This window comes from Carassius auratus, unplaced genomic scaffold, assembly GCF_003368295.1.
Source record: "Carassius auratus strain Wakin unplaced genomic scaffold, ASM336829v1 scaf_tig00216461, whole genome shotgun sequence".
NCBI lineage: Eukaryota > Metazoa > Chordata > Actinopteri > Cypriniformes > Cyprinidae > Carassius > Carassius auratus.
This window is the reverse complement of record NW_020528584.1, coordinates 148,493-171,873: the sequence shown is the minus strand read 5'-3', so window position 1 is coordinate 171,873 and position 23,381 is coordinate 148,493. Positions and strand designations below refer to the sequence as shown.

The following is a 23,381-nucleotide window of genomic DNA, read 5'->3' as shown; positions in this document are numbered from 1 at the left end:
TCACTTGAGCGAGAACACATTATCAAGCTAAATGCTATAGCACAGTCAAGGAAGAGATCCAATCTTCATGCATTCTGCTTTTCATATTATATAAAGTATGGAATTATGTGGTTTGGGACACAGAGATGGAGTTCTAAAGGGAAACATATATAAGTGTCCTCAATAAACTCCTGATGATATTTTTTCCAATTAGGTAAAAGATGAGAAGATCTTTAATTAGAATCACTCATGTTGTTCAAATCAGTGAGGGTCATACTGTCATAGAGTTCAAAGTAATCATGAATTTACTGACTCTGTATGTTAATTTTCCATGAGAATGTTGGTCATTTAGTAGAAAGAGGGGTATTTCATGGATTCCAGCAAAAACTAGGTTTCTTCCAGGAACCCCCCACACATAAGAGAAAACTGGATTGAGGAGTCGCACACTGGGAGCTCTGTCTGGTAGGCCTCTTCTTGGCCAAAATTAAATTGGTAGGAGCCAACGTAATCGTCTGCAGGCTTGGGAGGGTTACTTTAAAAATGTATTCCGTTACAGTTACTAATTACTTCATAAAAAAAGTATTCAGTAACATAATCCAAGTACCACAATATAAAAGTAATGTAACTGATTGAAGGGATTCCTCTTGAACGGTCACGTGTCCTTAGCTGCCTTTCCTTGGCAACACATTGCAGTTGCCAGGTATGTGAGAATTGAAAAGACGATTGTCATTTCCACCCCTTTTGATGGTTTTTAATGAAAGCAGTTGTAAATACAACAGGATGCCAGGTGTGTCACATTTCCCCATCCAGCTCTTTCCCGCAGGCTTTTTCAAGAGCTGCTCTATTGACTTTCAAAAGTAGGCCAGTATGTATTACCATGATTGTGCCGTTTGCTAAGATATCATCAAAGTGCAAACACAAGCTAGGAAATCAACATAGGCTTGAGGAGACTGTCTAATGTGCAAATTAACGCTGGAATAGATATTAAGATTTATATATATATTTTTCCTTATGAGCAGCTTGAGTTGACTACATCACTAGGCCAAAGTGTAGCGGTAAACAAGGGGGGGGTCTCTGTATATAAATTCAGAATGCTTTGAAGGCCAACCATAGGAATAGTTTGTATTTAAAAGCACACAAAAAAGATTACAGGATTACAGAGCATGATATTTTTTTGGAAGGAAAATGATCCCACACTAAAGTTCCACTATTGACTGGATGTATTGAGTTCAGCTGGAGTCCGATATTTCATTTCCCTGAAGTGGAATCCGAATCAGAGAGACAGACTAGAGGTCTGGTGAGACCTCAGATGGAGCTGGTTCTAATTTGGGAAACATTCTGATCCTGTGAGTCAGGCGGTCCCACAGATACACATTCAGGCCAGTCATGAAGGGCTTCGCAGCTATCACTCCAAGCCGGTTTAGTGTCCTATTCTGAAAGGCTTTAAAAATGTCACCCTTTTCTGAAAAACAGCGGCTATTTTTAGTGGAATACTAAAGATAATTTTTTAGAGCTTTACTTAAAAGGACAATTCAGCTCTTTACTATGTAAATAAACATTTTACTGTAGAATTCATAAAAAAAATAATTTTGCTTATGCAAAAGCAGATCAATTTTAGTGGTTGGAGGTTTCCACGAGTAATGAATTTCCTGTTTTACTATGTCATAAAACCATACTATAGAAGTTACATTGAGCAGGGATTTTTGCCGCCAAGACCCCCATAAATGACGATGTCTGGAGTCCAATTAAAAAAAAAAAAGCTGCTTTATTTTGATGCTCATTTATATTGAATAATTTACATTTACTTATTTGAAAGACATGTTTGAGTAGGTTACTGCATGTTTATTGTTCCGATTTACAAGAAAACTGTTGCAGTCTAATAGATAGGTTCAGAACAGACATTGTTGCAACCATGATATCTAGTGAATTTTGAATAATTCCAATGATAATTCATTGCTAAATGCCATTGATAATCTTCATTTGTTTGATTAATTGTACAGTCATACTATGCCTAACCTGATTTTACCAAGTGAGACATGTTCCTGGGACAACATCGTTGTTGACCCTGGAACAGCATTGTGATTAACCAATCAGATTTGAAGAACCAGTTTATAGATTTTGTGAAGTTTATGCTTAAAATCAGTGTTTGGTGCTTGTACATCAGTGTCATTTATCTATCATTTCCTCTGATTTAAGGGATTACTCATGGTTAAGGTTAGGTTTAGGTGTATGGATATGGTTAAGAATATATTTTTGGAGTAAAATGTTGTTCCAGGAACACATCGAACTTGGCAAAATCAGGACGTGCGTCATACTATATAGTGAGGAAGCTGGTGATATGCATCCCACCTGCTTGAGACTTTGAGTTTCACGTGTGAATTTTTATAAATTTTTTATTCTTCTTCAGCATGCCACTGACGGAATTTACAGGAAGTGCACAACAGGAAGTGGTCAACACAGTATGCCTGCATAGTGCAAATCTAAGAGAAGATTGTTATTTTTTTTGTTATTATTATATTGTGATCCTTATTAGTCCTGAACACCTGACTCTCTGACTGACCTGACTTGGCATGCTAGAAATCATCTGCACCTGTGTGTCTGGGCATAAGGATAGAGAAAGCAAAAGTTGAATTCCTTCTGAATATCTGTGATAGGATAAATAGTTTGTGTGTTTACTTTTATTTGGCAATGAATCAAAGTCTCTTGTCTGCTGAGTACACTTTTTTTTTTTTCTCTCCATTCTGTCACCGATGGAGTTTCGGATCCTTGTCGTTGTCGCCTCTGCCTTGCCTTGTCAGGCCCACTTCATCTACAGCGATATCGTTGATTTGATGGCAAATAAATACACAGACAATATTTAAACTGAACAGAGATCGCATCACTGAATTCAATGATGAACTGCCTTTAACTGTCATTCTGCATTATTCACACACTTTTCCTAATGAATGTTGTTCAGTTGCTTTGACGCAATATATTTAGTTTAAAGCGCTATAAAAATAAAGGTGACTTGACTTGACTTGTGTCTTACCTGTCCCTGTCTCTTTATGATCTCTATGCGACCGCATAGTCCTGCTGTTCAAAGGCAAACCCTGTGCCTTTCAACCGATAATATGAACTATTGATACAATTGATTTGCAAGTTTGTCTGGGGGGGGGGGAGCTAAATATAAATCTAAACAGCTGAACAATAATTTTAAAATGGACAGAACTTGGCACAGGTATTATTTTTGAGTTTCCAGTCTTGTTGCCTGCTCAAGGAACTCCCTGATATGCTGCCTAATGAAATGTGTTTGCATAATAAACAGAACTGTCAACTGATTAAACATTTTGATCAAGTTAATTACATGATATGGTGAATATTTATAACACATTATAACAACTATATCAATATTTGCTATAAAACAATTATTTAAATACTCTACCATTCAAACGTTTGGGGTCTGTAAGACTCTTATACTCAAAAGGTTGTATTTATTGATTAAAAAATACTGTTGAACAGAAATATTTTTACAAATGAACAATAACCATTTCCTATGTCAATATATTTAAAAATTTGATTTTGTTTTGTTTTGACAAAGCTGGATTTATTTATCACATTATCCTTCAGAAATTGTTATAATATGCTGATTTTCAGTTTAAGAAACAATTCTTATTATTGTGGAAAACTGTGATTATTTGCATAGAAACTTAAAAAACATATTTTGCAACATTAGAAATGTCTTTACTGTCATTTTGAGTAATGTATCCTTGCTAAGTAATCTAATATAATACAATATAATATAATGTACTGTAATGTAAAAACTTTTGAGCAAGGCACTTAACTCCCAGCTGCCCCCTGGGTGCCACAACAAAAATGGCAGCCCACTGCTCCGGGTGTGTGTGTGTGTGTGTGTGTGTGTGTGTTCACTACAAACTGCTGTGTGTGCACTTGGATGGGTTAAATGCAGAGCACAAATTCCGAATATGGGACACCACTTTGCTACATGCCACGTCACATAATATAGTATAATACAATAGAACAGTTAATTTGTGTCTGTCAGGGCTGTTATGACAAAGAAAAAAAAAAAAAAAAACAGAGATTGATGTTTAATGCTTTTATTACAAATCAGCACAATGCAATGCATACTCAAGAACTGAGCTCTTAAAACATGACAAAAAGTCATCGAATAGTGTCATGTCTAGTTGGGGACAACTAGTTGTGTGCCACAAAAAAGTTACAGTAATTGTGAAGGCATAACACATTATACCGTATTAGTGGTCATGGTAAACGTGACACCTCCTGAAAGGCATGAGCAGATTTTTGTAATGGTACTGTTGTTTTCAAGTCAAATGAGATTATCTTCTATTTGTAAAGTATTTAATTTTTTTAGATTATCCAAAATTATGCCTTAGCAAGTGAGTAATAATAATAGAAATAATTTTCTTCCATGGAATTTCCCTCAAAATTAATTTTATTTATTGTGCTGTAACAATACTTGATACCGTCATTTTAAGATTTTGTTCAAAATGCTAAACTTATAGTTCTCCGGGGCTAATACTTTGGAGCATTTGGGTTCATTTATACCTGACTGCTTCACTTCTGTGGCTTGGGTTAATCTAAGTATGTGTGAGACCTGCTGAGCTAGTGATGAGCTAATGACAAGTCTAGGCGCACTCTCTGTCTCCTGCTAACCACACTCACACATTCTTGATGTCTGTCAGAAGAAGGCAGCACTGTCTACACCAGACATGACCTAACACAAGGCTAACACTCAGAATGGATGCATAATTAGACCCTCGTTTTATTCAGGACTTTGTCTTTTGAATGAGATTTGACCGTCACGAGGAGCATAACTGTATTTGTTATAACCTTTTGCTGCCTCTGCTTTCCTCCTGCACCGGTGTCATGGCATTCACTCTCCTATGGCTGCATAAAGCTTTTAAGTCCTCTAGGAATGAGGTTATGTCATCAAACATTGGTGTTATCTGTTTTTAGTCTTTTTGACGTCTGATTTTAAAGAGCAGGCTGGAAATAGTTTTTTGTGTATTTTAACTAGTCACGGGGGCGGGAGCCCCGAATAACCCAAACGGAAGGGTGACAAATTGGTGCAACCCAAACGGCATGGTGAAGGCTGTTTTTTCTTTGGATAATGGCGACAAGGGGATCTGCCAATACCCTTTTGTTAAATCCAGTGTCGAATAAAAGCGAGCCGAACCTAACCGATCAAGCAGCTCATCAACTCGGGGCATTGGATAAGCGTCGAATCAACACAGAAACGGACCGAGCCGTCTGTTTTAGGGACTAAAACTATCAGGCTCGCCCAGTCGCTATGCGATTCTTCTATTACTCCCAACTCTAGCATGGTCGTTAATTCATCTTGAACCACCTTTTTTTTGTGTTCCGGTAAACGATAGGGGCGGCTGCGCGCCACTTCCCCGGGGACCGTTTCGATATGGTGCTGTATGAGATTCGTGCGACCCGGCAGGGGTGAAAACACGTCCGCAAAATCTGCTTGCAACCTGGCTACCTCGGCAAGCTGCCGTGGCGAGAGGTGATCTCCCCCTGGGACCAGAGCGAGCGGGTTGGTTTTGACAGCTGCTTCTGATCCGAGATCATCCTCTGCTGAAATTGTCACGGCTAACTCAACCGAGGTCACCTCATTCCACCGTTTTAGAAGGTTGAGATGATAAATTTGACGGGAATTCCCTCTATCCGAACGCACCACCTCACAATCGAGATCACCCACTCGCCGTGTAACCACAAACAGTCCTTGCCACTTCGCGAGTAATTTAGAACTGGATGTTGGAAGTAACACAAGCACTTTCTCTCCCGGTGTAAATTGACGCGCTCGCATACCCCTGTTGTACAGCCGACTCTGTTTGTCTTGAGCCTGGAGCAAATTCTCCATAGACAGCCGCCCCAGAGTGTGAAGTTTTGCTGTGTGAAGGTCCATGACATACTGAATTTCACTATGGCTGTTTGAAGGTCCCTCCTCCCAAGCCTCTCTAATGACGTCAAGCACCCCGCGGGGCTGACGACCATAGAGAAGCTCGAATGGGGAAAACCCTGTGGAGGCTTGTGGAACCTCCCGCACTGCGAACAACAGGGGCTCGAGCCATTTATCCCAATTTTTGGCGTCCTCCTTAACGAACTTACGAACCATGGATTTCAATGTGCGATTAAATCGTTCCACCAAGCCATCTGTTTGTGGGTGATAGACGCTGGTGCGAATCGATTTAATGCCCAGTAGTTCGTATAGCTCGCTAACCGTACGTGACATAAACGCCGTGCCCTGGGCTGTGAGGATCTCTTTGGGGATCCCCACTCGGGAGATCACCCGAAACAGTGCGTCCGCCACACTCTTTGCGGAGATTGTGCGCAGCGGCACTGCTTCTGGGTATCGTGTTGCATAGTCCACGAGAACTAATGCAAAACGATGCCCGCGTGCTGAGCGTTCTAATGGCCTGATGAGGTCCATACCCATTCTCTCGAAGGGGACCTCCATCAGTGGTAGGGGACGCAATGGCGCTTTAGAAGTGGGCGGTGGATTTACCGGCTGACATTCCCGACACCCCTCACACCACCGGCGGATGTGCTCGTGAATGCCCGGCCAAAAAAAACGGGCCATGAGCCGTTTACGTGTCTTTGCTTCCCCCAAGTGGCCTGCCATGGGACTACAGTGAGCCGCCTGGAAAAGCATTTCCCGACGGCTTTTTGGGACTAATAATTGGGTTATATTCCTTTTTGACAGGTTGTATTGGGTGACCTAAGATACCCAATCTTTTATTATGGAAAAATAAGGAAAAGAGAGCGGCTGATCAGACTGGAGAAGCCGTCCGTCGATGGTGCAGACCCGGTCATACGCGTTTTTAAGCGTCTCATCATGAGACTGCTCCAGTGGAAAGTCATCTTGCTCAGGGGACATGAAGTCCGCCCTCGCTCTCGTTTCCTCCGAGTCAGCCTGTGAAGGTCCCGCAACTGCATCGCCAGCCTGCGCCACCGCTTCTCCGTTTCTCTGCCCTGTCTCCCAAGGAGCATCCGCACACAAAACCCCCAATAATTGTGTAAAATCTGGCCAATCTGTCCCCAAAATCAGTGGATGCCTAAGGTGGGAATTAACCGCCACCTTCATTCTATGCATTTTCCCCCGAAACTGAATACTAATCGTCACTAGAGGGTAGTCCACCACATCCCCGTGCACACACCTCACTTTAACCTTGCGGCTTGTGTCCAATGCCCTCTGTTGCATCAGGCTTTGATGAATGGAGGTTTGGTTACAGCCCGAATCCACCAAAGCCTGATATGTACCCCCCTCAATACTCACAGGTATTTGGTACAGTCCAGCTTGATCGGGGGCAGCCGCTGGGGAGTCGGGAACCCGGATCAATGCTCCCACTTCCATCATTGGACACCGGTCCAGAAAATGCCCGGGGTCCCCGCATCTCCAGTAGGCCGGCCCAGGCCTTCCCGCCACCCCAGCGGCAGAAGGATGGCCAAAAGATTGGTGGAGAGAGGAGAAAGGGGCGGAGGGACCAGTAGCCCCTGCGCCTTCCCGTGCCCCTCTGTTCCCCTGGAAGGCCCCACTCCGCTGTGGGACACGAGGGGGCACGTTACTCCGTGACCTGGGAACAGGAATAGGCGAGAGGGAGAGGGATGGGAAGGAGAAGAGAGAGAGAGAGAGAGAGAGAGAGGTTAAAAAGGGGCTCGCCACCCCCCGGGCACACCCCCAGATGGTCTTCAGCCAGCTGGATAGCCTGCGTCAGCGATGACGGGCGGTGGCACCGGACCCACTCGGCCATCCCCCGAGGAAGCCGAGCGATGAACTGTTCCAGTACCACCAGGTCGACCACTCCCTCCACATCGCGATCCTCCGCCAGCAACCACCTGCTGCGAGCATCCCAGAGCTGTTGGGCCATCACGAAAGGCCGGCCGCTGTCCCCCAGCTCCCTTGACCGGAAGCGTGCCGATGTTGCTCGGGGGTATGGCCGACTCGCTGAAGGACGGCCTGCTTCAGGTCGTCATAGGCCAGGAGGTTCGCTACAGGCAGCTGTTGGGCCCCCACCTGTGCCTCCCCAGTCAGCAGCGAGATGAGGCGCACCGGCTATTGGGTGCGCTCCCAGCCACACGCCTCCGCTGTTCTCTCAAAGAGATCCACAAACGCCTCCGGATTGTCTTGTGGACCCATCTTCATCAGCGGGACGTGCGCTAAGGAGGAGACCGCTGCTGGGGCGCCCTCCCGGCCCAGAAAGCTCCGAAGGACTCGCCGGTCTTCATCCTGGGCTTGGACCAACAGCCGGAAGCGATCCTCCTGCTCCAACTTGAGGTCCATCAGCGCCTGATGTTGGGTTTGGTGAAGACCGGCAAGTGACTTCACCAGCTCCGCAAGTGGCGTTGCTGTCGCTGGCTGCATGACGGCGTGCCGGCTTCCTTGTCCCGGGTTTCGGCACCAGTGTAGAATAGTTAGTTAGATAATGGACAAGGAAGACAGGGGTGGCGAAAAATGCTCTTTATTAAATCAAAATAAAGCAGGATAAACAAAAGTAAACTGCGGCTCGGCTCTCTGCCTTTAAACATCTATATCCGCACAAACACACACTGCTCAGCTCTGCTTTAAATAGTGTATGTGCATTTATTTGCAATCAAGTCAACGATATCACTGTAGATGAAGTGACCCCAACTAAGCAAGCCAGAGGTGACAGCGGCAAGGAACCAAAACTCCATCGGTAACAGAATGGAGAAAAAAACACTGGGAGAAACTAGGCTCAGTTGGGGGGCCAGTTCTCCTCTGACCAGACGAATCCAGTAGTTCAAAGTCAGATTGTGCAGAAGAATCATCCATTTCCTGTAGTCTTGTCCTGGTGGTCCTCTGAGACAAGGTCTTTACAGGGGATCTGAATCTAGGGCTCTAGTTGTCCTGGACTCCTCTGACTTGGCTCGACACACAAATGCCTTTTTTTAAACAGGCAATTTTGTATCTGTCGGTGTGAAAGCAAGAAGAGGCAAATTCAGTGTTCATGCACTTTGAGACGCATCTCTCTGCATGCAACATGTAGGCACAGAACACCGCAGGTGCTGAATTTGTCTCTTTCACATCAGCTCAGTTCAGTGTTGCTGTCCATGAGATGCAAGTCTCTGCGTGCGCACCAAACACAAGTGCGCGGGTACACAGTTTAGTTTTTCCACGTCTTGTGTTTGAATGCTTTAAACTCTTTTGAATGTTTAAATTGGCAAGGCTTTCGTGACGATGAGCAGCAGCAGTGGCAACCAGTCGGTTAAGATCGCCAGTGGGCCCCCCTCAGCCGTGGGCCCCTATGATCATCACCACCTTTCAACCCACTTGCTACGGCTCTGCGCAAGACACATCTAAACCCCAAACCAGCCAAGTTATACAAGTTTCTGAGTTAAGGCTGACTTGTTGTCTTTCAGGTAGACCACCATGTATTAGTACTGAATTTTCATTGTTTTGATGTTGTTTTTTCTCATCTGTTATTCTGATAAGGAACTGGGTTTTGATTCCCAATGATGATGTCTTCAGTAAATCTTGGATCCACAGAGATGGAATGAGAGGGGGAAGGAGGGGTCACAGTCACAGTACAGTGTGGCCTTTCATGCTCCTTGGATGAAGGGGCTGAAGTAAGGAGGGAGAGAAATAGAAAAGGAACTCGGAGTTCTTGGCTTATGGACTGCCCGAACACATGACCTCCATCTGCCTATGCAGTTTACACTGACATGCACACTCACTCAAATACACACACTAGTGTATGTTAGTGTCGCGTACGATCACTAACATTTTAGTGTATAATCAAATTTACATATACAGCCATATTTTATACATATTATTAACTGCTGACACACAGAAATGACATTCATTGTCTGGTACAGTACAAATATTTTGAGTGTCCCTTATTTACCTATAAAGTACCTATAAAAATCACTATTGTCCCTTATTTTCACTTTCTGAAGTTGGCAACTAGTCTACACTTAACACATAAAAGCGAAAGTTCAAAATCTATTTGTACTGTTGTCGAAAGTATGGCAAGCACATGGATTACATCAGAAATTTAATATGGCACCAGTTTACTGTTGGCGTCTCATTGGGCCTTCACTAATTATAATGGGTTATCTGCAATTGTGTCCCATTGCACTGCTCACGTCCACTGTAGACACAGTGTTTATATAGTGAAATGTTATAATACCATTTTTTTTTTTTACATTGTTTACATGTGCATCTCTGCACTGAGCGATTCTAAAATGTTATAGTGATGTTACACTCAAATAAAGATACAGATTATACAAATAATAATACACTTTTTTTTTTTACTTAATTATTTTAATCAATTATAATGTTTTTGGGGTGTGACATCACCTGATATCTGGGTAGTTATATTACTGTAACATTTCTGAGTTTGTGTAAATCATAAGTCATTGTATATATGAAGACATTATATAAAGCCCACAATATTGCCACTTGTGGCAAAACTGAGAATGCATTGTTCATTTGCGCAGGATTATAAACGTAAAAATTATTTGTAAACGTAATGACACATAAAATCAAATCATTTGAGTTCACATACTTGTGTAGAGTATGCATACTGAAATATCCTATATTTAAGTTATTTTCACCCTAATTTCACCCTTATGTTTCACATGGGTGACATGATATCTGGTGCTACAGATGCAGTACCTACATTACACGTTCCTTTAAAGCTGGTCTTTGTAAGATTTACAGTATACTTTTCTGTCGTGACCAGTTGGGCCGTGTTTTACAGAGACATTATAAAGCATATCTAACGTCATGAAGTGAGCTCTGCTTTGGCTGTAGTTGAGCTCTTGGGTTTGAATCTGTGGTCTATAGGTCTGTTTATTCTCTTTGGAGTGAGAATGACTACGGCTGGATCTGGTGCCAAACAGAAGTCTGCCAGAGGAGGAGTGCAGTAGTAGGGCAGCTCTCTCTCTACCCCAGCTTGGCTCTGTGGCCTGGCATTCCAGTCCATTCCACACACACAAACTCAAAGGCTCAAATACACAACCACTGCTTCCTGAAAGACAGGAAGTGAGGCCGGTTTTCTCTGACAGTCTTCTTTCATGTGGTCACTTCCTGGTGTTATGCTCTTGCTGTTGACTTTCTTCATTGTTGCTGTAGCAGGGGCTTCAAATTTGTATGTGAATGTTTGTGAAAACACTTGGAATGTGTAATAGTGGTAAATGTGAGGGTATGTTGACACATTTTGGACAACATAGAAATATCAGGGAATTTAAATGGAGAAATGTGAATGTGTCAATTCTGCTAACATTTTAGTACATTTTATTTAGAAAAGACATGCAACTAAATAATACATCCAATTTTTATTTTTAAGGGGTAAGTTCAAAATATACTTTGCTCAGAAAATGTATATGAAATTTATTTCATACAATTCTAGAAGGTTTTAAAATATTCCTGCAGTAGCCAGTATGCTCCATGTAAATGAAAATGAGAATTTACAACAAAAAAGGGAAAAGTACAACAGTATGCCATTTGAAGTCAGACTTCCAGATGTATGAGCTCAAGTGAACATTGCAGCACCGGCAGAAATGTACACAGTTAAATTCAATTCATTTGAAAACATAATAAATGCACGTTGAAACATAGAGGCATTTTATATGATCATAAAAACTACAACTACAGTTAGAACTACAGTTTTATTATTATTTATAATGTGGACACCATAAAATAATTTCTTCTACATTATTTTACTTTTTTTTTTTTTTTTTCATTCATTCATTGAATTTATTAATGTATAAATCTACAGTTGTTGTATTAAAGGTATATTGAATAAACATATTTAACAATATGAAATACTGAAATGTGGAACAGCACATTATACCACATTTTCACTGTAGGTCAGTATCATGACATGATTCAGTTGCATAGATGACACATTGTGACACATTGTGTTCTTACTTGATCATAACATTATATAATGTCATCTCATTGTGTGTACTGTTTTGGTATTTGTGGAATGGCACTATCATTGCAAACCCAAGATTATAGGATCTTCACACAATGAAAGTGATGGTTGGGGTTTAGTATCCACAGACAGGAATGTGTATTGGGACACTGTAGTTGCAGAAGAGATAGGGAATTAGCGGGCTAGCTGTGATTATGCTTAAACTTTGAACACAGTGATTAGCTGGAATGTCAAAGTTCTGAAGTCATGTTCTACCGCCACTAATACATCAACTAGTGTCAGTCAGGAAAGAAACTGCAGACCTACACACAGGATGAGTGTGCATTGATATATATATATATATATATTTTTTTTTTTTTTTTTTTTTTTTTTTTGCCTATTTCTTCTAATAGTTTTATGGACAAAGTTCCACTACTTGCTTGTGCTATTTAGAGGACACAACAGTCAGTGCGGGTATATAAGGAGAGTGCATGCAGTCGCACATTCAGCTTTTCGCTTTGGAGCCGAGCCTTTCACTTTGATGCAACTTTGCCCTCAAAGCACTGCTTGCCTCCGGGGTTATCCTCCCATCCAGGTCCTGTAAATTCTTATCTGCTCTGACGGCCAAGGCTTACAGAGCTTCTGGACAAACCGCCTCCTGCAGGTCTACCAGGCCAAGGCCCTAAAGCAGCTGCACGAGGGTTGTTCTGACCCGGGTGTGATGCAGGAGCTGCACACTGCAACGGATCTTGCCCTACAGGTGACGAATGTGACGACGCGGTCCCTGGGTCAGACGATGTCTGCTTTGGTGGTCCAGGAATGCCACCTTTGGCTTACCCTGGCTGATATGAGAGAGACCGACAAGCACCTCTTCTTGGAATCAGCACCTCTGCCTGCTCATCGCAGAGGGAAAGCAGCGCAGCCTGTCATCACCTCAGCCCGGGCTGTAAAGCACCATGGCAAGCTGCATCCCTGAGATGGATAACCTGGAGACTCTGGATCCTGCTTTTCTTGTGTACCATAAAAGATTACGAGAACCATCAGACATGGCTATGTGCTTCAGTTCGCCCAGCGTCCTGACAAGTTCAGGGGCATCCGTTTCACATCTGTGCTGGACAAATATGCTCCCGTCTTGCGAGCAGAAATCGCAGTCCTGGTGGAGAAGGATACGACAGAGCTGGTCCCTCCAGCCAATACTTTATTGTACCCAAGAAAACCAGTGGTGTATGATCAATCCTGGACCTGCGTGTTCTGAACTAGGCCCTTCACAAGCTTCCGTTCAGGATGTTGATGCAGAAACTTATCTTTTGATGCATTCATCCACAAGATTGGTATGATTGGAATAGATTGGAAACAACTTGATCCGATGTGGATTATAATCACTAAACAAAGCAGAAATATGTATAAGCGATGTAAAAGACTATGCACGCTAAACATTAACGTTACCATAGTAAACATGGTAAATATGACTGCTTGGAGAAATCAGACGTCAGCTTCTTATTCTCTATCACAATTTTGTATTTATTAAGTAACATTGTATCTGTCGTCTCGTTTCGTGAGTTTAGCTTCACGTTGCATATCATCAAAATATAATAATGATTTTTGTTCGGGAGCTTTTATAAAAATAGCGAGTCTGCTCAAAACTCTCTTTCAGTCAGCAGCGAGTGTTTGAAATAACTTGATCCAATGTGGATTATAATCACCATACAAGGCAGAAATATTTATAAGCGATGAAAAATATATGCACGCTAAACATGTTACCATAGTAAACATGGTAAAATATGACCGCTTGAAGAAATCAGACGTCAGCTTCTTATTCTCTATCACAATTGTGTATTTATCAAGTAACTTATATAATCTTTCTCGAGAGTTTATCTCACGTTGCCTATCATAACAGAATATAGCCTAATAATGTTTTTTGTTCGGGAGCTTTCATAAAAATAGAGATATTATCATTCATTCTAAATATGACGGCTACTGTGGCTAATAAACAGAAACAGACTGGACTGAATAAGCAGGCTATTTTCATTAGCGTTAAAAATAAATAAATAAAATAGATATAAGTGTATTTATGTGTGATTAATTTTGAGTCCTGATAAATTAAATCAATTCTATAGTTAAAACATCGATGCTTTTGAATTTGAATATAGCTTTAAAAAAGCGTGCAAACAAAGGGCCGTTTTTATCATGTTTGTTTTATGATCGCGGATGTTCCAGTGACTTATTACTTAGTTTTCTGATAACTTCTCTTTGTTTGTGAAATGATGAGGTTGCATGACGTTGTTCTGAGAAGCGTGTAAAGGGCGTGTTTTAGTGACGTGCAGCGGTGCCTCAAGCTCCACTGTGGAAACCCTGCGCTATTCTGGCCTCTGTGCTACTGGCCCGAGGCTATGAGCCCCGCCCGGCCCTGCTTTAAGCCCTGGCTCGCACTGGCCCGACAGTGGAAATGCGGCTACTGGGTCTTAGTTACCCCGTCCTGCTGCCAGACTTTCAGCCCATGGTCAGACCTTGCTTTTCTATGGACAGGGGTTCCCTTAATGCAAGTGTCTAGGCCATAGGCTGGGGACCCATGTGCAATGGGCATGCAGCATCAGGCACCTGGTCAAGGCCACATCTGCAGTGGCATATCAGTTGCCTCGAGTTGCTAGCAGTATGACTTGCTCTGCTTCAAATCGCTGCTACACGACAAGCACGTACTGATCCGGACTGACAATACTGTGACCGTTGTGTACATCAACCGTCTATGTTTCTGTCGCATGTCGCAACTATCCCATCATCTCCTCCTTTGAAGTCAGAAGCATATGAGGTCTCATGTTAAGGAGGTAGACCCAGCCATTGCTCTGCTCTGTCCCGTTCGTGCTTTATGCATTTATGTGGACCACACGCAGAGCTATAGTCTTAGCATATCAGGCCCAATGTTTACCGTGTCCCCCTCAGAGTGAAAGCACATTCTATGAGAGGTGTGGCTTCTTCCTGGGCATTGGCACGGGGGGCCTTGATAGCAGACATCTGTAGATCTGCCGGCTGGGCGCCAGATGCCAGCTCCAGCACTCGTGTGTATGCCCAAGGTCAGCCCTTGTGCTGGGCTAGGTGCCCGTGTGTAGTGATTACCCTTTCGGGTGATCCCACATGTGTATTCTTCCACGGTACAATTTTCCTCATGGTAAGCCAGTGTCTTTCCCTGGCAGAGTCCTTCTGCTGTGCATTGACCTCACACCAGGTGGACTAAGTCTGCCGCAGGGACTTCCATATTTAGTACTGCCCTATAGCCATTCCACGCAGAATGTGGCTTCCACAGCTTTCCACTACTTGGGTATGTTTTCCCAGTGTTATCCAATATCCTACTGTATGGAACAGCAGTGGTGAATTTCCTCTTCCTAAGTCCTGTCCTATTTTCCACCCTATCTGGTGTGGGAGGACTTGCTGGTTTTCACAGGGCACTGGGGGGGGGTCAGCAATACTGACACTTTCCATACGGATCCCAGATTCTTAAGTCACTGATGTAACATCGAACGTGACTGACTGAAAGTGAGTTGCGTTCCATCACCACAGTTGCTGTACCACTGCTGTATGGCCGAGGCACACTGTCTTTGCTCTTCAGTGAAAAACTGAATGTGCGACTTGCACGCACTTTCCTTATATACCCACACTGTGGGACAATGCAAATCTTGCACGCCAACATTCATTGGCTTGTTTTGTTAACACTCTAAGGCGATTCATTTCTCTAGTGAGATCCCCCAATTCGTCAGTCACTGTTCCCTTTTTTCGATTTTTAAGACATAAGTGTTCATTGAATCGATTGTAAAATCGATTTTCCATGTCTAAAAAAAGACGTTTCCTTTTTCAATGTCAAATAACAGATGAACGTAAAGAGAGCGCTGGAAAAACGCACAAGTCAGCAATATTTCGTATTTATTGGCATTAAGTTTTGTGCAGAATACCAAACAGCAACAGGAGTGCAACATTCTCCAAAAAATATATATGCAGAGAGGACGGCTGCCATAACAAAAGAAAAACATCACTGCAGGCTTTTTTAAAATAATGATCAATCCATTTCAAACAACTGTTCAAAAAGAACAGGCCATGTGTGTTTTTTTTATTTTTTATTATTGAATGTAACCGACACTTAGTCTAGGCGGCACTAGGCAGGCATGCGCAAAAAGGCTAGGGCCATTACAAATTTATTGGACAGAAAAAAAAGTCGATCAACTTTTTCAGGGTCCTGAGCATGGCGTTTTTTATTCACTGTATGTCCAGCTGTTGTGAAGACTCGCTCCCACCGCACTGATGTCCCAGGGACACTGCCAATTTACTGCCAATTTTCCACCACAAAAACCGGTCGCTGTCAGCTTTCAATGGTCCTTTTCATAACTCAAAATCTCCTGTAACTAGATGCGCGAATGAGGCAAATTCGCGTCTACCCACACTGCGAGACCTCCAGATGCGCATAAACGTGTCTTTACATTTACTTAACATTGAAATCATTCACGCCAGACGCTCTATTCATTATTGGTGTGAACGCAGCATAAGAGGTCGCCTTCGACGTCACTGGGTCTTATATAGATTGTATTTTCTGTCTAGCTTTCGCAAGGCATACTGCACTTTCGGAATTCTTTATTTTCTTTTTCTGCTTGTTTGTGAATTTTGTTAAATGTACAGTATTGTTCAAAATAATAGCAGTACAATGTGACTAACCAGAATAATCAAGGTTTTTCGTATATTTTTTTATTGCTACGTGGCAAACAAGTTACCAGTAGGTTCAGTAGATTCTCAGAAAACAAATGAGACCCAGCATTCATGATATGCACGCTCTTAAGGCTGTGCAATTGGGCAATTAGTTGAATTAGTTGAAAGGGGTGTGTTCAAAAAAATAGCAGTGTGGCATTCAATCACTGAGGTCATCAATTTTGTGAAGAAACAGGTGTGAATCAGGTGGCCCCTATTTAAGGATGAAGCCAACACTTGTTGAACATGCATTTGAAAGCTGAGGAAAATGGGTCGTTCAAGACATTGTTCAGAAGAACAGCGTACTTTGATTAAAAAGTTGATTAGAGAGGGGAAAACCTATAAAGAGGTGCAAAAATGATAAGCTGTTCAGCTAAAATTATCTCCAATGCCTTAAAATGGAGAGCAAAACCAGAGAGACGTGGAAGAAAACGGAAGACAACCATCAAAATGGATAGAAGAATAACCAGAATGGCAAAGGCTCAGCCAATGATCACCTCCAGGATGATCAAAGACAGTCTGGAGTTACCTGTAAGTACTGTGACAGTTAGAAGACGTCTGTGTGAAGCTAATCTATTTTCAAGAATCCCCCGCAAAGTCCCTCTGTTAAAAAAAAGGCATGTGCAGAAGAGGTTACAATTTGCCAAAGAACACATCAACTGGCCTAAAGAGAAATGGAGGAACATTTTGTGGACTGATGAGAGTAAAATTGTTCTTTTTGGGTCCAAGGGCCACAGGCAGTTTGTGAGACAACCCCCAAACTCTGAATTCAAGCCACAGTGAAGACAGTGAAGCATGGAGGTGCAAGCATCATGATATGGGCATGTTTCTCCTACTATGGTGTTGGGCCTATTTATCGCATACCAGGGATCATGGATCAGTTTGCATATGTTAAAATACTTGAAGAGGTCATGTTGTCCTATGCTGAAGAGGACATGCCCTTGAAATGGTTGTTTCAACAAGACAATGACCCAAAACACACTAGTAAACGGGCAAAGTCTTGGTTCCAAACCAACAAAATTAATGTTATGGAGTGGCCAGCCCAATCTCCAGACCTTAATCCAATTGAGAACTTGTGGGGTGATATCAAAAATGCTGTTTCTGAAGCAAAACCAAGAAATGTGAATGAATTGTGGAATGTTGTTAAAGAATCATGGAGTGGAATAACAGCTGAGAGGTGCCACAAGTTGGTTGACTCCATGCCACACAGATGTCAAGCAGTTTTAAAAAACTGTGGTCATACAACTAAATATTAGTTTAGTGATTCACAGGATTGCTAAATCCCAGAAAAAAAAAAAATGTTTGTACAAAATAGTTTTGAGTTTGTACAGTCAAAGGTAGACACTGCTATTTTTTTGAACACACCCCTTTCAACTAATTGCCCAATTGCACAGCCTTAAGAGCGTGCATATCATGAATGCTGGGTCTTGTTTGTTTTCTGACAATCTACTGAACCTACTGGTAACTTGTTTGCCACGTAGCAATAAAAAATATACTAAAAACCTTGATTATTCTGGTTAGTCACATTGTACTGCTATTATTTTGAACAATACTGTATATTTTTTAATTGTTTAATTATTTTAAAATTAATAGTGTACATATTTGGTTAAAATCGATTCCTTATTTTCATTTTCGAAACTTTTTTTGGTTGGTCCGATCGATTGTGCAATCAATTTTCTAACTAAAATGACAGCCCTACTTTTGACTATACATTTTGTAAAAACATCAAAATATGCATCTTTTTAAAAATGTACTGACACTTGCATTTTTATTTCCGTTTTAGTTTTATTATAGCACATCAAGTTAAATGAAAATGAGAAATCTTGCCTTAGCAATCTGAAATAAAATGTTTAATAAAAAATTTTTTTTAAAACATTTCAATATTATATTTGTGCTGTGAGCAAGAGGTGGAAACTTTAATGACTTACTAGACTGTCTCATTCAAGAGTTTAATGCTGAGGAGGACTCCGAGAAAGACCAGACTATATGCAGCCTCACTAGGATGCAGCCTTACAATTTATACATTTTATTAAAAAAAAATTTATTCAGAGTTAGAAAGACATTGAAAACATATAGGTTATATGAATTACATGAATTACATTTGATCTTAAAATTTTTAAATGTGTTGCTGCATGTGCTTCATGAAGCCTTTTATTTCACAAACAACTGCAAAGACTATCTTAAGCTGCCATCACATCCTGTAACTATCCATTAACAACTCTAAACTAGACACAGGAGGCAATAGGCCAGCATTTAAAAAATTCCCCATTTTCCACCTCTCTTAAAAAAGATTGTCTTAATGATTGAGATCACCATGACAAAACAAGCAATTTGTCTATGCCAGGTTAATTATTTAGCTGTGTTTGGCAGACATTATGGGATGTGAGCTCATCAGAGTGAAAGAAACTACATAATTTTTACTACCCTAAATTTTCCCTAGTACCACAACTATTCATTGGCAGCAATAGAATAACAAGCACCGAAATGGCTGTTTTGGGCATTAAGACAGGTTGCTGTTTAAGTGAGATGTTGCTAATTAATTCAGAGCATGTGGCAAGTACATTTATTAATTTTATTTTGTGCACCAATAAAGAAATTAATGTTATTGGTTGAGGGCAGAAACTGACAGGCCAACCCACTCAAACAAACAAAGCAATGTTCTGAAAATGACACAGTGCTATGCTCTTTTAGTGAATCAACTGACTTACACATATGTTAAATGGCTTACACATATTTGCATCTGCACATAAAATTGAGAGGGTACGTCATCTGTAATACCTTCAAACCAGTTCATCCACTTTTGAAGGAAAAGGTTCTTCAGGATGGACATATCATTAATAGACTTGGAGCTCTAAATCTGAGGATTACACTTAAAATAGGAATACCTGTCACTAAAAATAGAATTATGTTTTCATGATTCACACCAAAACATAGTAAACAAAAAGTTCAAAGGAACTCTCTCATTCTGTTCGAATGGACCACCGAGACCAATCTGTAAATGTTTACAAGAATATGTTTATAAGAATGGCCAGTGGTCAAATAATTTATCCTCAAGTCTTCTTTGAATGTCCGAAAATTATGCATTTGGGTGAGGAAATGGTGAGTGGACGAAAGTGGAGGTGAAGAGAAAAAAAAGGCTTTAATATAACAGCTGCTGTGAGGATTTGCACTTTGCTGATTTACCATCAGAGGGGAATTTAAGGGGAACAAGGCAAACTGCTGGCATTACACTCAAAAATGTTTCTCGCTCTCTTCCACAGAACTCAATCAGACACAACCTGTCCCTACATAGTAGGTTTATCCGAGTGCAGAATGAAGGGACAGGTAAGAGCTCTTGGTGGATGCTCAATCCTGAAGGCGGCAAAAGCGGCAAGAGGCCTAGACCCCGGGCTGTCTCCATGGACAGCAACAGCAAGTTTGCCAAGAGTAGAGGACGAGCAGCAAAGAAAAAGGTAAAAGCTGCACAGCAGTTCTGCTGTAATCTTTCACAAACAGTACACACTATATATTTGTGTATACATTTATGTTTCTTACAAATTGTTACATTTAACTTTATAGCTTGATCTTCAGGGAGGGGCTGAGGGGGGCGGAGACAGCCCAGGCTCTCAGTACAGCAAATGGCCTGGCAGTCCAAACTCCCACAGCAACGATGACTTTGATGCCTGGACGGCTTTCCGTCCACGCACCAGCTCCAATGCCAGCACACTGAGTGGCCGTCTCTCGCCCTTTATTGATGATGAACTTGGTGACTCTGATGTCCACATGGTCTACCCGGGCCCTGGGTCAGGTGCCAAAATGACCTCCACTCTCCCCAGCTTGTCTGAAATGGCTGGTTTTCTCAGTCACAGGGGCTCTGAAAATGTGATGGAGAACCTTCTGGATAACTTCAACTTGCTCTCACCTAAGAACCCATCAGTGGGTTCCACAGGAGGGCCTGGGTCAGGATCCAACCAGTCCTCACCCTCATCGCTCATGCAGCCCAGCCCTGGTTACTCCCCCTACAGTTCCCCAGATCTGGCTGCAGTCAACCAGCAGACCCAACAAGACTATCGTAAGTGTCTCTACAGTCAGGCAGGAATGGGCAGCATGTCCCCCATGACGATGCAGCCTCTGCCAGAAAGTAAGCCCTGTTTTGTTTCGGACCCAGGAAAAATGGGCCAGTTTAACTGCACAGCAGGGCTGCTAAAAGAGCTCCTTACATCTAATGGAGATCCTGTAAATCTCATGCCCTCAGTGGACACAGTTGTCTCCCAGTCAGCTGGAGGCAGCGGATGTATGTTGCCTCCCTACAGCAGTGGGCGGAATGAACTTATGGGAGGTGGAGCATCTCACAGCCATACTCTCTCTCATCCACACAATATGGACAGACAAGACACATCTCTGGTACTGAATGGGCGACCGGTGCAACCTCTGACCGGCATCGGTCACAGCGGTGCTGGTGGATGCTTGGGGAACATCAAGTCAGCCATGCAGATGCAATATGAAGGATCCAGTCACCTTGGAGGTGGGCTTCCTCCTTACTGCAGTGTCAACAGCAACAGATATGGGTGCAGCCCAGGAATGATGCCCCACCAGCAACAGCAACACCTGGGGAAACTGCCCAGTGATCTGGATGGGATGCCTCTGGAGCGATTTGAATGTGATGTTGAGTCTATCTTGCATGATACGCTCATGGATGGAGAATCGCTGGACTTCAGCTTTGACCCTATGGCCACCCAACAGGGGTTCCCAACTCACAGTGTAAAGACCACCACTCACGGCTGGGTGTCTGGATAGGAGCTACTTTTATTAAACTTATAAAATGTAACAACTCAACAGTATCTGAAGTCATAAAACAGGACCTTCAAAATTACTTCTTAAGTAGTTTTGTAAAACACATATTTAAAAACTCTGTAGATAACTAGATGATATGTAAAGTGGCCTGTTGGGCAGTCATTGAATTTGATTCTTTTGATTTTTACAGGTAAAAAAAGAACTATAGAACAGCAGTGCTGAGTGGCTGCCCAAACGCATTCAAACACCTTGTCAGGGAATGTAACCTCCATTTTTCTTTCACTTTCTTCACGTTCAAAATTTAAAAAGTGCCAGACCCAGGTGCCTATGCTGCACAGCCAAATTGACAAGCTTTATTTTGCTGCCTTCTTACTGTAGAGAATCAGTTGTCAAATCAGGGCAATGAAAACCTGAGGCCATTACATCTGCTGAAACATAAACTTACCAGTGTCCACATTTCAGTAATGACACCTCAAGTTCATTTGATACACTTTAGAAATGACTTCCAATGGTAACACATTCATGCTGTGCTTCATGGAGACTCCATCATTGGCCTTAATAGGAAGAAAAACTGGGACAACAGTAGTCAGGAATGACTGTAAATATATTAATTAAGAAATAGTTCTGCAAAAACATGACCTTGAAAACATTAGGTAAATTGTTGCAGACTAGCTCAGCATAATGTCAAATTCAGCATATCATTACACTTTCATTTCTGTCTTGTTACACTTTCATTCTGTCTAAGCATATTTGACGCATGGCAGATGTACTACATTTCTAATGAGTGTGTCACTAATGATTTAATGACAACAGATTTAATGTTGTTTTGTATATCTGAGAGAAACTGGACTTGACATTTTACATATTGGTAGGCTTACTATTTCTCATCTGAATTATATACATATTTCCACATTTTTAATAAATTCTTGAAATTTTAAAAACATAAAGTAGAACTATGAGAAGGCTATTTATATACATACATACATACATATACATATTATCACAATTCTAATTGCTGTATATTATTGCCTTCAGTTTGAAGAAGAAACAGCTCACCCAATAATAAAAAATGCATAATTTAATGTTTTCCAAACCAATATTTATTTCTTCTGTGAAATACAAAGTTTACATTTTGAACAATATCCTGGCTGCTCTTTGCCGTGTAATGAAAATGAATGGGGACTAAGTCTCTCAAGTCTTTTGGTTTGTTTTGCAGGATTTCTGTGAAAGATTAAAAATTTCAATTGACTCATTCCTTATATATATGTATATATACATACATACACACACATATATATGTGTGTGTGTGTGTGTGTGTGTATATATATATATATATATATATATATATATATATATATATATACACGCATACATATGTATATGTATATATATATATATATATATATATGTGTGTGTGTGTGTGTGTGTGTGTGTGTGTGTGTGTGTGTGTGTGTGTGTGTGTGTGTGTGTGTGTGTGTGTGTATATATGTGTGTGTGTGTGTGTATATATATATATATTTTTTTTTTTTTTCATTATATGAGAACGAGCAGCCAAAACATTCATAAACATAATTATTTTGTGTGTCATTGAAAAAAAGTCACAGGTTTGGAACAACATGAGGGCAAACAAATGATCCCAGAATTTGACATTACTTTTAGATTTGGGGTCTTTAAAAAATAAATCCAGAGTTTCACCACCAATGGCTTTTTTTCAGTGGTTAATGTAGTTTAGAGCTACAGTGCTAGGTGACTCCAATTTAATATGTTGCTGTAGTAAAGCTACAGATTGTATTACATTTCTATTATAATTCACATCTCTCTCAAACTGCAGGTCCTATGATATATATATTCTTCAAGTTTGTGGTGGTTTTTCCAAGTCTGTGGTGCCTCAACTTTTGTTTTTCTTTTCCACTTCTTTTTAGTTTCTTATTCCCTTTACCATTAATAAAAAAAAAAAAATCACCCATATTCACTTCTAGACTTTAACATTTTGTCCTG

The 23,381-nt window shown here is 41.4% G+C and overlaps 1 protein-coding gene across 1 annotated transcript in view; it reads left to right on the top strand.

Moving 5' to 3' along the window:
• LOC113098257 (forkhead box protein O1-A-like) overlaps positions 1–22,676 on the top strand; it is a 48,154-nt gene extending 25,478 nt beyond the window's left edge. Inside the window, exons 2-3 of the mRNA XM_026263271.1 lie at positions 19,871–20,062; positions 20,169–22,676. Coding sequence (XP_026119056.1) covers positions 19,871–20,062; positions 20,169–21,386 — 1,410 coding nt within the window. The 3' untranslated portion in view covers positions 21,387–22,676. The remainder of the gene's footprint in view (positions 1–19,870; positions 20,063–20,168) is intronic.
• Positions 22,677–23,381: the final 705 nt, after the last annotated feature.